The sequence below is a fragment of the Uloborus diversus genome, chromosome 10, assembly GCF_026930045.1.
Source record: "Uloborus diversus isolate 005 chromosome 10, Udiv.v.3.1, whole genome shotgun sequence".
NCBI lineage: Eukaryota > Metazoa > Arthropoda > Arachnida > Araneae > Uloboridae > Uloborus > Uloborus diversus.
Genome location: NC_072740.1, coordinates 53,650,891 through 53,665,186, shown reverse-complemented (window position 1 = coordinate 53,665,186; position 14,296 = coordinate 53,650,891). Strand labels below are relative to the sequence as shown.

Here is a 14,296-nt window from a genome sequence, read left to right as displayed (position 1 = left end):
ATAAAACGAGCTGATGTGTGCATCACATGACTTCCTTTTACTCCAATATAATGTCATTTTTTCATTATTGGCAGTTTTAATAAGATTGAATAGTTAACTCTCTAAATATCACCAACAGTGGCCAAATTGAAATCAGATTTAAAAAAAAAAAAAAAAAAAAAATTAAAAATCGCCAAATTTGTCACCAAGTTGGCGACCAAAAGACTGGCGATATATCGCCAAGTGTCCGCCAAATTATAACACCACTTGAGCTTACATCGAAATTAACAATGATTTCCCCCCAAAAATTGGCAAAAGACCCCCTTTGGAACATCCGAATGCAACCAACACGAGAGGTGCACAACCAGACCCAACTAGGAGTTTAAGTACCAAATTTCAACTTTCGAGGACATTCCGTTCTTGAGTTATGCGACATACATACACACATATGCACATATATACGTACATACAGACGTCACGAGAAAAGTCGTTGTAATTAACTCGGGGATCGTCAAATAGGATATTTCGGGTGTCTGTACGTTCCTAGGCATATATCCACGTGTGGTCGAGTTGAAAAATAAACTTAACATTCATTTTGAATGAACAAAATGGAAATTAAGGCCGATTTTTGAGTGAAATTCTTTTCGCGAATACAATACTTCCTTTTTTGTAAAAGGAAGTAAAAACAGACTCAGTTCAACTGGTTTTGGTTTTGAATTTTGAGTGTTCGATTAAAAGAAAAACATGTGCCGGCATTCAAGCCTTAAGAGTTAAAACAGCCTGCTATGGGAAATTGCATCAGTTTTCAAAAATAAAAACACTTATTTTCAATCTAATTTATTATTTCTTCAGAATGTTTGTTTCAGTCGCCATGCGAGATATTCCTTATTCCTTAATCAAAATCCATGTTTTATGAATTACTAGCTGACTCAGCCACGCGTTGCTGTGGCGAAGTAGTTGGATTAAAATATTCTTTTACTCAATATTTTGAGAGAATCTAATTAATATTTTTAGTAAAGCTTAAAATAGTCTAGCCAATTTTAAAACAAATGAGATTGATAATGTACGCGTTCGGCTGAGTTCAGTAATTATTAAATTTAGTAAGTACTTACTAAATTTTCAATGGTTAAAGCACTATACTTTAGGACTCGACCGATGCATCGGCGCCGATGGTTCGACAATTTAGCCATCGGCATCGGCATCGGCGGCCGATGCTAACTTGCAGGAAACATCGGCCCATCGGCCTTAAAAGCATCGAAAAGCCGATGGAATTGGCCGATGTTTTCGAAAAAAAAAGACCTTTGCTGTTTCACTTTTTAATGCAAAGTAAAGAGAGTTATTGTTTTCATATAAAATTGTTTCCTTAAACTTCAGTATGAATTTCTATTTTAGTCACCCAAGAGAGAGTTTTTAATACTACATTCAGGTACCATACAAGTTAATTATTGCGTTGTTTCTTGCGGCTGGATGTACGTATGTATCTCTTATAAGTCATAACTCAAAAATGGTAAGCTGCAGAAGGTTAAAATTTCGCAAGTGGGGTGTGTGTACGTTCCAGTTGTGCATTTCCCTTTTTGTTTTCGATCGGGTGTTCTAAAAAGCCTATTTACTCATTTTTTGTGGCTATTAATTACTTATTTCAATACAAAACTAATACAGCGTCTCAGACTGACGATCATTTGGTCATACACTATATAACAAAAAAATCGTCGCACCAAGAAAGAGTGATCCGATTGAGACGAAAATTGGTGGATAGGAAGACAATGCACAGAATAGTAAATGATTAAATTCTTAGAATAATTGAATAATTTATGTCAGAGTTACAGTAACAAGTTCAATAAGGTATTGACCCGCCTCTAGCCTAGATACAAGCTGAAGCAACGACGTGAAAAACACCGACAAAGCTCCCGGAGGTTGTCCTGCGGTATTTCCGGCCAAATTCGCTGCAATTGTCGGACGAGGTTATCAACATTCCTTGCCAGAGGCAATCGCGATCCCATCATATCCCAGACATGCTCGATGGGAGAGAGATCTGACGATCTAACAGGCCACAGAAGAGTTTGACAAGTTTGCAGACATGCATAGCAACACATGCCGTATGTTATCTTACATTGTCCTGCTGAAAACCAGCCGAGGGTACTGCAAAAGGAACGCCAACAAAACATGTCTTAGGATGTCGTCGACGTACCACTGTGCAGTAAGTGTACCTCTAATTACGACCAAAGGGGTCCAGCAGTGGCGTAGCTAGACCCGACTTTCGGGGGGGGGTTACTTCTTTTATATATATATATATATATATATATATATATATATATATATATATATATATATATATATATATATATATATATATATATATATATATATATATATATATATAATATATATATATATATATATATATATATATATATATATAATCGCTTGGAATTTTTTCCTTTTCTTCTTTTTTTTTCTTTCTCTTCTCTCTTCTTTTTCTCTTTTTTTTTTTTTGAGACTAACTTTTCGGGGGGGGGTTTTGTCCCCAAAAACCCCCCCTTAGCTACGCCCCTGGGGTCCAGTTATCAAAGGAAATAGCACCCAAGACCATAATGCCTTGTTGAGGGCCAGTGTGGCGTACAAAAGTGAAACCAAGATCCCTCTTCTGCTCTGGGCGTCTCCAAACACGTCTTCGATGATCGTCATGACACAGTTAAAAGCTAAAGACTATACATCCCCAGTCGGCACCACACCAACCCGATCGAGCCATGCACCACTGTAATCTGGCTCGACAGTGTGTAGGCGTCAGTGGTGCATTTTTTTTTTTTTTTTTTTTTTTGTTATAGAGTGTATATTGCCGGATTGGGGAGACCATGGAAGCACATATGAGATGGAGAAACCGGTTTTTGTGCCATTTTGGTAGATTTCCGATGAACCAAAGAGAATTTTTAGAACTCTTGCCTGCCCCCCCTCCCTCCCTGTAATTCTGAAATAAAACTCTAGTTGCACATCTGAGTTGTTTAAAACTAACACCATTTATAAAATTGGAGATTTTCTTTTTCAAACTTAATCTATTGTTTAGGAAGAATTTAGAGCATTAATGTAAGAAATTGATTAAAGACGCTTTGAATGGTGACATAATTGCGGAAATCAAAGGGACTTTTGATTTTTTTTTCTTCAGAAGTGCTAAAGTCGACTCAGAAACTCTTCCGAGGCGTTGGTGGTAGTGGTTTTGTACTAAACAAATGAGGACGAAGTTGTGAACGAAGTTTAACGTTGTGAGTTACTCCAAAATCAGGGGGTGACCCCCCTCCCCCGCCCCTCCCTCGTCGTTTCAAGCATTTTTTAAATATTTAGCGATTATTTATTTTGCTCAAGAAATGTCATTTTGCGTATTTCTCATTCTTATTTTATCTTTATTTCGTAATGCGCCATCTTTTTTGCATCATTTATAGCGATCGATTTTTTTTCTATTGTAAGTAACTATTTTCATGTATTTTTATAACATCAATGAACGAGTTATTTTCGTTTACATCATATTTATAATAATATTTTACATAAAAGTTTCAAGGATTTTCTATTGAGCAATTTTTTAAATTTCAGAAAATTATTGTTAAATTGAAAATTTTAATTTGAACTTGTTTGTAGTGCTTTATAAAAGATTTTAAACAATCAACTTGTTCAATATTGTGTGCGCAAACATCAGATCAAGTAGTATATGTATTCCGTTATTATTTACTTGGAGTAAATATCGAGTTTTTTTTTATTGTAGCTAAGTTTTAAGAAGCTCGCTCTTTTCATGGCTATTTCTTTTTTCAGAAAAATTTATGTCACTCTTATAGCTTTTATGAAAAATGCAAATTTTTCTATTCATAAATTTTGAATAAATATTAAAATATTCCTATTTTGATTTAATATTGTAATTTATCTGTTACCTTTTTTGTTTAATTTCATGACTAAAACATATCTACGTGCAATCTTTCCAATTAATTGCATAATTTGTTGACGGTTTCATATTTTTATTCTTAAATTTTTTTTTTGAATGGTTAAACAACATAATTTAACGTTTTTTAACTATGTATAGCGTACATAATCCATACATTATTACAACATTGCTGAAATCTTAGTTATATGTTCAATTAAAAGAAAAAAAATCAGTTGGATATTAAACAGTGTCTTTGTTTTTCTTCCTTTTGTTTTTTTTCTTTCTCTTTTTTCGGCTGTAGTTCTTTCTCTATCATCTTACAACAGTCAAAAAAGAGAAGCATAACTACATCCTATATAGATTGTACGTAGTACAATCCAAAATTTTGGGGACGAAGTGTATAAAATGTATAGTTCACATTACCGAAGCACATCCACCTTCAAAGGGTCACCTTGAGGGACTATGTACTTCTGCCAGTGTTCATATAACTTTTGGAAAAACTCCTGGAAGCCTTTTTCGCAACCTACTATGATGCAGCTTTATCTTTTTCTGACGGAAGAAAGCGGCGTCCATGCAAATGTTTGTTTGCTGAGAACAGGTAAGAGTAACACGGAGCTAAGTCTGACGAAACGGTACGGTATTTGTTTGTCATATCAGAGCATTGATTAATCAAACCGTGAATCCTCAACGTGAAAGTCGCCTTCTACTCCAGGATGAAGTTAAAGAAGCAGTGCAAGATGCCTTATAGGAGGTCGCGAAAAATGGCTGCCAGGAGTACTTCTAAAAGCTATACGAACATTGGCAGAAGTGCATAGTCGTTCAAGGTGACAATTTTGTAGATAGATCGATAGATGTGCTTCGGTAATGTGAACTATTCAAGGTAAGGTTTTATACTGCTTGTCCTCAAACTTTTAGATCATACTACGTACGTATGAGTTTTCAATTTACTATTTCATAACGTTTCTGAGTTACGCAAGTTTACATCCTAAGAGAACTTGCGATAATTAACTGAGAAGGTGTTCAAAATGGATATTTTGGTCATCTATATGTTCTTTGGTACATATGCGTGTACAGATGTGCCGAAAAAACTTGTGAAGTTTAAATTGGGTGATCGTAAAATAGAAATTAGGTCGAAATTTGATTTTTTTTTTTTTTGATTACAAGTCCTTATTCGTTGGAAAGGAAGTAAAGTGAAATGAAAAAATGATCCTTTAAATCCCTGACAATCTTATCAATTTATTTCCGTTAGAATTTTTTTTTTTTGCCATCGGCCAATGGCATCGGCCATCGGCCATCTTTGAACAATCGGCCAACAATCGGCATCGGCCCATCGGCCAAAAAATGCCATCGGTCGAGCCCTACTATACTTACGCTTAGTAAATTTTGCAAGTATGACTTCGGCCAAAAATAAAAGCAAAATAACTTGAAAGTGATAGTAAATATCGAAACTGGTTGTAATACATCAGAACGTAGAAATTAAACATAAACCAACATACACTTTTAGAATGTACACTAAATTTTATTCATCTCAAGAATAAAATTTTTGAGGATGAATCAACATACAGCGCCATCTAGTTTGAATTTACAGAACCAAACAATCAATACTCATTATTAATGTATAATAAACATTTTATTTGCAATAAAAAATTATAAAAACCATCCTATCTTTTAAGTTGGACCAAATTACAGATACGTATGAAATTTGATAAAAATCGGTTCGGTAGTTTCAGAGTTTACCCCGAACAAACATCGTGACACGAGATTTTTATATATATAGATTTTAAAACATATCATGCTGGCTAGAGACAAAACATAAGCGTATGGTTTTTTTTTTTTTTTTGCAAAAAGATTTTTTGCTGTTTTTTATTACACATTGCTTCAATGAATAGAATACGAAAACGAAAGCGCAATTGCTCGGTGGGTTGGAGTGTCGTGCTGACAACCAGAAAGGCGCCAGTTCTAATTCGTGCTAGTAATTATCTCTTTAATGTTTCTTTTTTTTTCCGTCAGAGACTCTCATAGGCAGAATTGTATTTGCCACAACCCGTTTTTTCACATGCACAATTACTGCTTTTTCACGAGTCACTCAGTCACACTTTAAATGATATTTATGTTTGCACTTAAAATACGTAAAACCAAAAAGTGAGCGATAATCACATTATCACAGCGTTGTATTTAACGAGGTTTTGTTGCTGATGTCTTCAAATTACATGCCTTCTTTTGTGCTTTAACGTTTTCCCCTTTACTTTAATTCGTTCACTTTATTTGATTCTTCTTCATAATGTTCTTTGTTTGAAATTCTTAAAGAGTGAAATGCTACATGAAACGATTTGAAGCACAGTGCGGAGTTCCGCACGGGTCGACTAGTACTTTTTTAAGCAATGAATTAATTAAAATATTTAAACAAATAAATTTTGCTTCGAATCCCTCCTCCTCCAAAATAAATAAATAAATAAATAAATAAATCGTACGTGAAAGGAACTACGAGTTTGATTTCATTACGCTAAAAGTACCCCAAAATCATTCAAACATCGGATGCAGCAATTTCATCGCAGGTTAGTTTAATGAATTTGAAAAACCAAAAATTAAAATTAGTCATAAAGGGATTATGTACTGGAAATAACAATGTTTTGTATTAACTTCCAAAACCTGAACACTAATAAAAAGACGCAATATATTCAGGTTTAAGCTCTAAAAAAAGACAAAAAAACTGATTATACCATGTGATTTAGTATACGTGATACGTTCTAGATGCAACAAAATAAGAGCTCCAGTTTGTTTTTCAAAGAATGAACAGTTAAAAGGACATTGACTTGATTTAGCACCATTTCTTTGCTATAAAATTTTATAGCTACAGTCATCCTTTTAACTAGTGTTTGCCTATTGACTTAAGGTTTAGTCAAACGAAGTCCCTCATACTACTAATGCACTTTTTAAAATAATACGCTAGCATTCTAAAGGATTTTACCTACCGACAGTATATAAAGAAAACCAAAGCTAAAGATATTTAAATTGTAACAATTATTTCTGTTTAAAAATATTCTATTTGATTTCATGTTTAGCTTCTTGTACATGCACTTTTTATTTATTTATTTATTTATTTATTTTGTAGGTTAATTTCCGGAAGAACTCTGCAACTTTTTACTCAGTTAAATTATTTACGAGTATTTCATGCAACAACCAGTAAAATATACAGCTAGCAAAAAGAAGGGAGGAGGGTGCAATTTTGAATATAATAAATTAGGTAGTATAGCATTTACAAATTACATAAAACAATGATTGCAAAGAAACATTAAAAGCATATCCTTGTTCCGTACTTTTGGACTAGCAAAAATTAAGAATAAATGCAACGAAACCAAATTTATTTTGAATAAAAGAAAAATCAAAATAAAGTGGGACAGTTATTTGTAAGAAAACGTTCCTGTAACTATGAGCAGGCCCGTCATTTAGGAGAGGGGTTAAGAGGGGGCAATTTCTCCCCCCCCCCCTTCCCTCCTGACTTTGAGAAATTAATGTACTTACTTATAACTGGGTGCGGTTTCGTTATTTTTCGGAAGAATTTGTATTGAGCCCCCTGGAAAAATTTGAAATGACGGAGTTGACTATGAATAGCTGTTTGTTATGATCAAATTAAATACTCCAGTGTCCAATAACATTCAAGGTTAATCATATTCATATTCTAAGCCAGTCAAACTTTTTTTTAACAGCATATTTTTTTGTCTTTTAAGCGTGATTATTTTAAGTCAAGTGATTATACTTAGTTATTTACAAGTCAAATTGTGTTTATCATTTCTCTTGAGTATCAAAAAAAAGCTATTAAAATAGTGAACGTAAACAATGACAAATATAAACAAGAATAAACAACGATAATAGTACTGCTTGAAGTATTGCAAAAAAGAAAAAAAAAAGATAACCACTACCTCTTCGTGCAGATGTCGAGAAATCACCAAAGCAAATAGTTAATGGTACTATCATTCCAGAACTTGGTAATCAAATCACTACAATTATTGCAAGCGGACGTACCAATACAAATCTATATTAAATGTCAAAGAGCTTACCTGTAAGATTTTCTCTCCATTTGTTTCTTTATTCGATTATCTTGTGACCATGCTTGATCTTGCTTCGATTTTTCATTCTTTTTTCTTCGCATTTGTACGGTTATTCGGTTATTACCAAGTTTGAAATCAACAGCACACCCAAGAAAGGTTCTTAGATTCTATTCTATTTCTATTTCTATTCAAGAGTCACAACTGACTTCCTTAGATTCTATCTTAGCTAGAAATGCGCACGCACGAGCAGTCAAAAAGCTCATGTTGGAATTGAAAGGGATAAAAAGTTAACCATTGCACAATGTAAACTGTAAAGCAACCTAAAACATCAATTCTTTGGTTTCAAATCCTTGGTCTGAAAACTTAAGTTAAAATTTCTATTACGGTTTTTAATTAAAAAGAAGTACGAATTGATTTCGCTATTATGTCAATTCGGTTTAAATTGATTTTTGTTTTTGCGTTCTATACATAACAAAAGTTTAAAATAGAAAAATAAAATGCAGTAAAAACGTTAAATAAAATAGTATTTTGTAACGTATGCTTAATCATTTATCAGGCCCGGCTCTTGGGTAGGCGACCTAGGCGACCGCCTAGAACGGCAGAGCATAGGGGCGGCAATTTTCTAAGCTGAAACTTTTTTTTTTTTTACAGTTTGAATATCTTTTTCAGCGCCATAAGATTCACTGCTTCGATGCTTTAAAAAAATAATGATAATAATAATAATTTAGAGCTTATACCAGTGCTCGGACATGCTAAGAATAGTTCGGAATTTAACTAGAAATTCAATTTAATTTTAGAGGCGGCAAATTGCGTGACTTAAAAGTATTTTTAAAATATTAATATTTGTTTCAGTGCCATAAGACCCGCGAGTACTTTAATGTTTAAAAGATAATTTAAAGTGTGTATGAGTGCTTGGACATCAGGTACGGCTTTGCGTACCCGCAGACCCCGCAGTGCAGGGGGGGGGCACAACCTTAAGAAGCCCAACGGCCCAAGACATTGAAAAACAAAAAGGAAAAAAATATCACTAAGACTTGTTAACGTTGCAAATATATACTGTTGGCCTCGGGGAGGGGGGGGGGCTTCAGATTTTGTTGCAGGGGGACCTAAAATTCATAGATCCGGTCCTGTTAGACATGCAAAATCCAGTTTGGAATTTAACTAGGACCTCACTTTAATTTTAACCACTTTACTATGATTTCTATTTTTTTTTCATATATTATTATTTTATGTTATTGTTATTCAATGGAGGGGGGGACTTGTCAATATCTCCTAGGGCGGCAGAACTACTAGAGCCGGTCCTGTCATCTATTATATGAGGCAGTAAGAAGCAAAGGGATGTAAGCGGGCTCCATAAAGTTTTGAGTTAAGCACTTAAATTTCAAATCCTATTAGGTAGGCTTGCATTGAATTTTTTTGTAAATCATGCTGTATACAGCAGCAGTAGCGTACCTAGGAGGTCTGGCGCCCCTGGAGAACTTACGAAATGGCATCCCCCCTCACACAGCGTCGTCCCGTTAAATGGTCACCGGAGGTCACTGTGACCTCTCCAAAAAAAAATTTTGTGGGAACATTTGGCTAATTGATTCGACAAATTAGGACACAATATTGGTCCCGAAATATACTTATTTTCTATTTTTTAATTGTTTTCAATGATGCTCAATTTTCCTTCGCAGTTGATGCTATGTGTGTATATGTGTGCATACTCGAATTTTATCATTCGTAAAAATTAGGATTTCATTCGGAATATTCAGAATTTTCCCCTTCCTAAACATTTTAGTTCTCCCCTCCCCACCAGTTCACATAAATTCAATAAAGACAATAATATTTGTAATTTGCTAAAATATAAATAATGAACGTTCTTAAACCAAATGAGGATAAAAAAAATCAGTACCGTTTATAGCAATGTATTTATTATTATTCTTTAAACAGCTTCAAACTTTAATAGAATTTGTTTCAAACCATTAGGAAAATGTACAATAAACACACATTTACTACAAGAAAGAAACTTTATTTTTTACCCGATTGCGCGTGCGCGACGCAAAGGAGGGTAATGTGTTTATCAGTCTATGTATGTATGTCTGTTTCTATGTGGCGTTCTAGGGGCTAAACGCCTTGTTCAATTTTGGTAATTCTGACGTCAATCAATTTGTCTTAACCTTGGAAGTGTCACTAAACACATGACAGTAATCAAAATTCACCATATCAACAACCAGCTGACAAAATATGGCAGTTCGGGATCTGCGCGCGTTTGGTGTTGCACACTGTATCGCACGCTACCTGCGTGCGACAAATGCAGGTAGTTTTCGCTGCCTGAATTTTTTTGTTTACTAAGTCTACTAATTGGGATCTTAGTGGCCGAGTGGTATAAGCGATTGCTTCTCCCACTTTAGGCGGTGAGTCAAGACACCCTCGCTCCGGATGTACTTTCCCCTCCTTCTGATGTGAATTATTTCATGTGTTCTTTATTTGTATTCTGTACTGTAATAACAAGTATATTATGCGTAACGAAGGCAAGACACTCAGATTGTAATCCTTCTCAAAATAAACCCGTGCACTAAGCAACAAAAGAAAGTCTACTATTTCTATTTTCATCTCTAACATGTTGCATTTGTTTTTGCCTTGATTCAGAGGGACCGAGTTTCGCGACGTGTACTTTCTCGATAGGTTTTTTTAGTTTTGCGAGAAAGATTTTAATGACGGGGGGGGGGGGGGGGAGGGGGGGCGTTTCCGATTTCGCGTCATCATGAGTTATACAGGCTGTTTATATAGCTGTACTGTGGTTGACTTAAGTTCGCATATTTTTGCCGAAGGCCAAGCACATGTAGCTATAAGCGAAGTTAGATCCCTAGAGGGACTAATTATCAGTAGTTTAGACCACCGCAAGTTACTTAATAAACCTCATGATAAAAACTCTCTCAATGAAATGACAAGATTGCGAAATGTACCGTATCATAATCATAATAACTAAGTCAATGAAAATTAGCTAAAAACTGTAAAATAAAAAAATATTAAATAAAAACAAAAAACCTGACTGCGTAAAACCAAAAAAACTGAAAAGAAAAATGTATAAGCACAGTAGTTTAGAATGTTATTAAGTACTACTGAATAACTACACCGTTTAAATAGTTTTATTACTGTACACAGATAAGACAAATCATAAATTCAAAAGCAAAATAGAAGGATCAACAGTCGGGGACCATTCAAATTTTACGGGTTTCTTTGAATCAGAAAGGAATGGGCCTCGACTGTTGATCCTTCTATTTTGCTTTTGAATTTATGATTTGTCTTATCTGTGTACGGAAATATAAAACTATTTCAACGGTGTAGTTATTCAGTAGTACTTAATAACATTCTAAACTACTGGGTTTATACATTTTTCTTTTCAGTCTTTTTGGTTTTTACGCAGTCAGGTTTTTTGTTTTTATTTAATATTTTTTTTATTTTAAATAAAAATTAAGGCATTTAAAATTATATTATAATTAGGAAAGCAAAGAAAATACAAAAAACATTGCTAATCTGAAATTGACTGAAAAACACAACCGTTTTCATAGAGGCAAAATAAAAGTACTATATATTCGCTAATAAAGGCCTCCAACATTTTGTTCAAATAAGACTTTTTATTATTAATTATAATGAGAATAAATACTTAGCTTAAGAAAAACTATACATTTCAAACTATACCCGACAAAATGTAGCCCCAATGGAAGCATCCAGCATGCAACGCTCTTCACCACCGCTCGCAGGTTTGAAAATTGTGTGAAAAAGTCTTTAGCTAACTCAATGAATCGGAATAAAATTTCACACCACCCGGGTAGTACTCTCCTCCCCCCCCCCCCTTTTTTTGAGAATTAAGGATTGTTTTATTTGCTAATAGTGTGTGTAAGTCTTTAGCTAACTCCAAGAATCGGAATAAAATTTCACACCACGGGTAACCCCCCCCCCCTCCTTTTTTTTTGAGAATTAAAGATTGTTTTATTTTCCCCTCTAGCTCTTTTTCTTGCGAGACTTTTTTTTGTTTTTATTTTTATTTACAAAAGCATTTTTCTACTCCTATGATCAATTTTATTTATTTATTTATTTTTTAATCAATCGAAATGCCGCCCCCTAGCTGCTGCGCCCCTCGCGAGAGCAACTCCTGCCAACCCCTTGTTACGCTACTGAATATAGCAGCCCCTACCAGGGCTATTGGTACCATCTCTTGCCCCAAAACAGAGGAGAGGCTATCTTACTACTTGTACTGGTTATCTCCAATTTTTAATTTTGACACTTACATCCTTTTGCTTCTCACTGCCTCATATGGTGTTTTAAATACTAATTTAACGGTTTAAATTATATAAAGATTTTCTGTTACACTTTTAATATAAAGCCTATTTACATCAAAACGCAACTGTTTAGAAAGTCTTGCACTAATAAAGAAAATTTATTTAGGGTTGGTTGGGGCAAATGGGCCACTGGGGTAAGTGGGTCACCCCCTCGCCCCAAACTGAAATATGTATGCGGTTTTTATCCTTTTTTTACATTGATCATATCACATTTAAAAGCACATTGATTAGTTTTGCATATGCTAGCACTTCGTGTAACTTTTTTCCGAATCATTGAACTTGTGTCAAATACATTTTTCTAAAAACATTTTTTTGGGAGTTCAAACATCATTTTTCAAAGAAGTTTTTCCAGGTTAGTTTTAATTAACTTTTTAATGTTCATTAAACTTTTATGTATAGTTTAACTTATAGTGCATACTGCAATACAATTTTTGCACAAAGTATTATTGATAAGTTTCTATGAGGAGAGGTTCCACTTACAACGTAAATTTTCTCCACTCGGGGTAAGTGGGTACCCTCATTACGGGATTAGTGAGTTCCCTCATTTATTGGTTAGTGAGTCCCCTCATAATATTGTTGATGTCAAAATGAAAAGCAACTTTGATGAAGAAATTTCTGCGAATGAAATACAAGAAGACTTAGGAGATAGTATGGATAGTTCAGGTGCAAAATCTGCTGAAGCTGGTAACTATGTTTTTGTGAAACTTACATCAAAGAAATCCATGAAGTAGGTTTTCTTTGATGCAAGCCTTTGTTTAAACTTTCACCGAGTCGCAGCCAATCAAATCACTTCTCCACAGTTGATTCCCCCCCCCCTTCTTCCCTCTGTTTTATTTTCCTAGCTACAGGCTACTAGTCAATGTTACAAATTTGGATCCAAATATTCAGAAATTGGTCTCGGAAAAACAAGTTTAAATTTTGCATTGATAAATTAAGCACCGTCTTATGATGACAGCTCTTTGTTTATAATTTTCTTTCCTTTCTCTATGATTTTTACGTTATCTTTTACGCGTACGACTTTTCCCAGATTAGACAAAGTCTTGAAACTGCCGCCCTTAGTTAACTTCCCTCTAGCTTTTATGTCAAGTTTCAAGTTTCCGCGAAAAAAAAAAAAACAGAAATAGGGTAAATCCCCCCCCCCTACAGAAGCTGCGCCCAGGGCAAAGGCTTGCTCTCCCTAGACCCCGGCACTGTGTGGCCCGATAACGTAGAAAATGGTACAAGTTTTAAGAAATTCATCTATTAATCACTCTCGCACACACACGTGACGACCGCCTTGACTCGGAGAGGTCTGACTGAGGATGGGAATGTCCTAAGTTCGAATCCCGGCTCGAGCATGGATATACTTTCTCTCTCTTGTCCTTTCTTTGTGGGAATTCGTTGTTGCGTTGTGAATGGTTGCTTACCCTATAAACGGGCCCTTATGGCCAGTGTGTACAGTGGAAATCGGACTTTACACCAAACTGTGATACAGTTGGAAAAGTGAAGCGGCACACCCCAAATTGCCAGATTAAGCTGGCACAAGACAACAACCACGACGCACACGTAAAAATCTGCTGTGTTTTTTCATTGTATTCTAATCTTTATTTTAAATAAAATTGAAAACATGCATTTTTTATCCTTCAGACGCTAAGGAATTTCTTCTCTGTTTGGGTTTTCATGTTTTTCGTTTCTCGGCAATTCGAGTTCAAAAAAGGATAAATATTTCAAAATTATTTTCTTTTATTTTAAACCACTTTGAATTTTGTTACAGTTAATGGACACGCTGGAAAACAGCGAAGAAAGCAGCAGAAGTAGGCGGCAATTACGGAAACCAAAATGTGCTCGTTGCAAAAACCATGGTGTTGTTTCTTGCCTGAAAGGACATAAGCGTCTATGCCGTTGGAGGGAATGTCGTTGTCGCAGTTGTCTCTTGGTGGTTGAGCGACAACGAATTATGGCAGCTCAGGTAGCCTTACGAAGGTAAGTTTTAAATGATTACACAGTAGACAAGAAAATCATCAACGCTCATGTCGTATGCAGGGGTGTCCACCTGGGGT

The 14,296-nt window shown here is 34.9% G+C and overlaps 1 protein-coding gene across 1 annotated transcript in view; it reads left to right on the top strand.

Annotated features, from left to right (window-relative positions):
• Window positions 1-14,296, top strand: part of LOC129231338 (doublesex- and mab-3-related transcription factor 2-like) — a 59,355-nt gene that overhangs the window by 40,989 nt on the left and 4,070 nt on the right. The window contains exon 2 of the mRNA XM_054865628.1: window positions 14,011-14,219. Coding sequence (XP_054721603.1) covers window positions 14,014-14,219 — 206 coding nt within the window. The 5' untranslated portion in view covers window positions 14,011-14,013. The remainder of the gene's footprint in view (window positions 1-14,010; window positions 14,220-14,296) is intronic.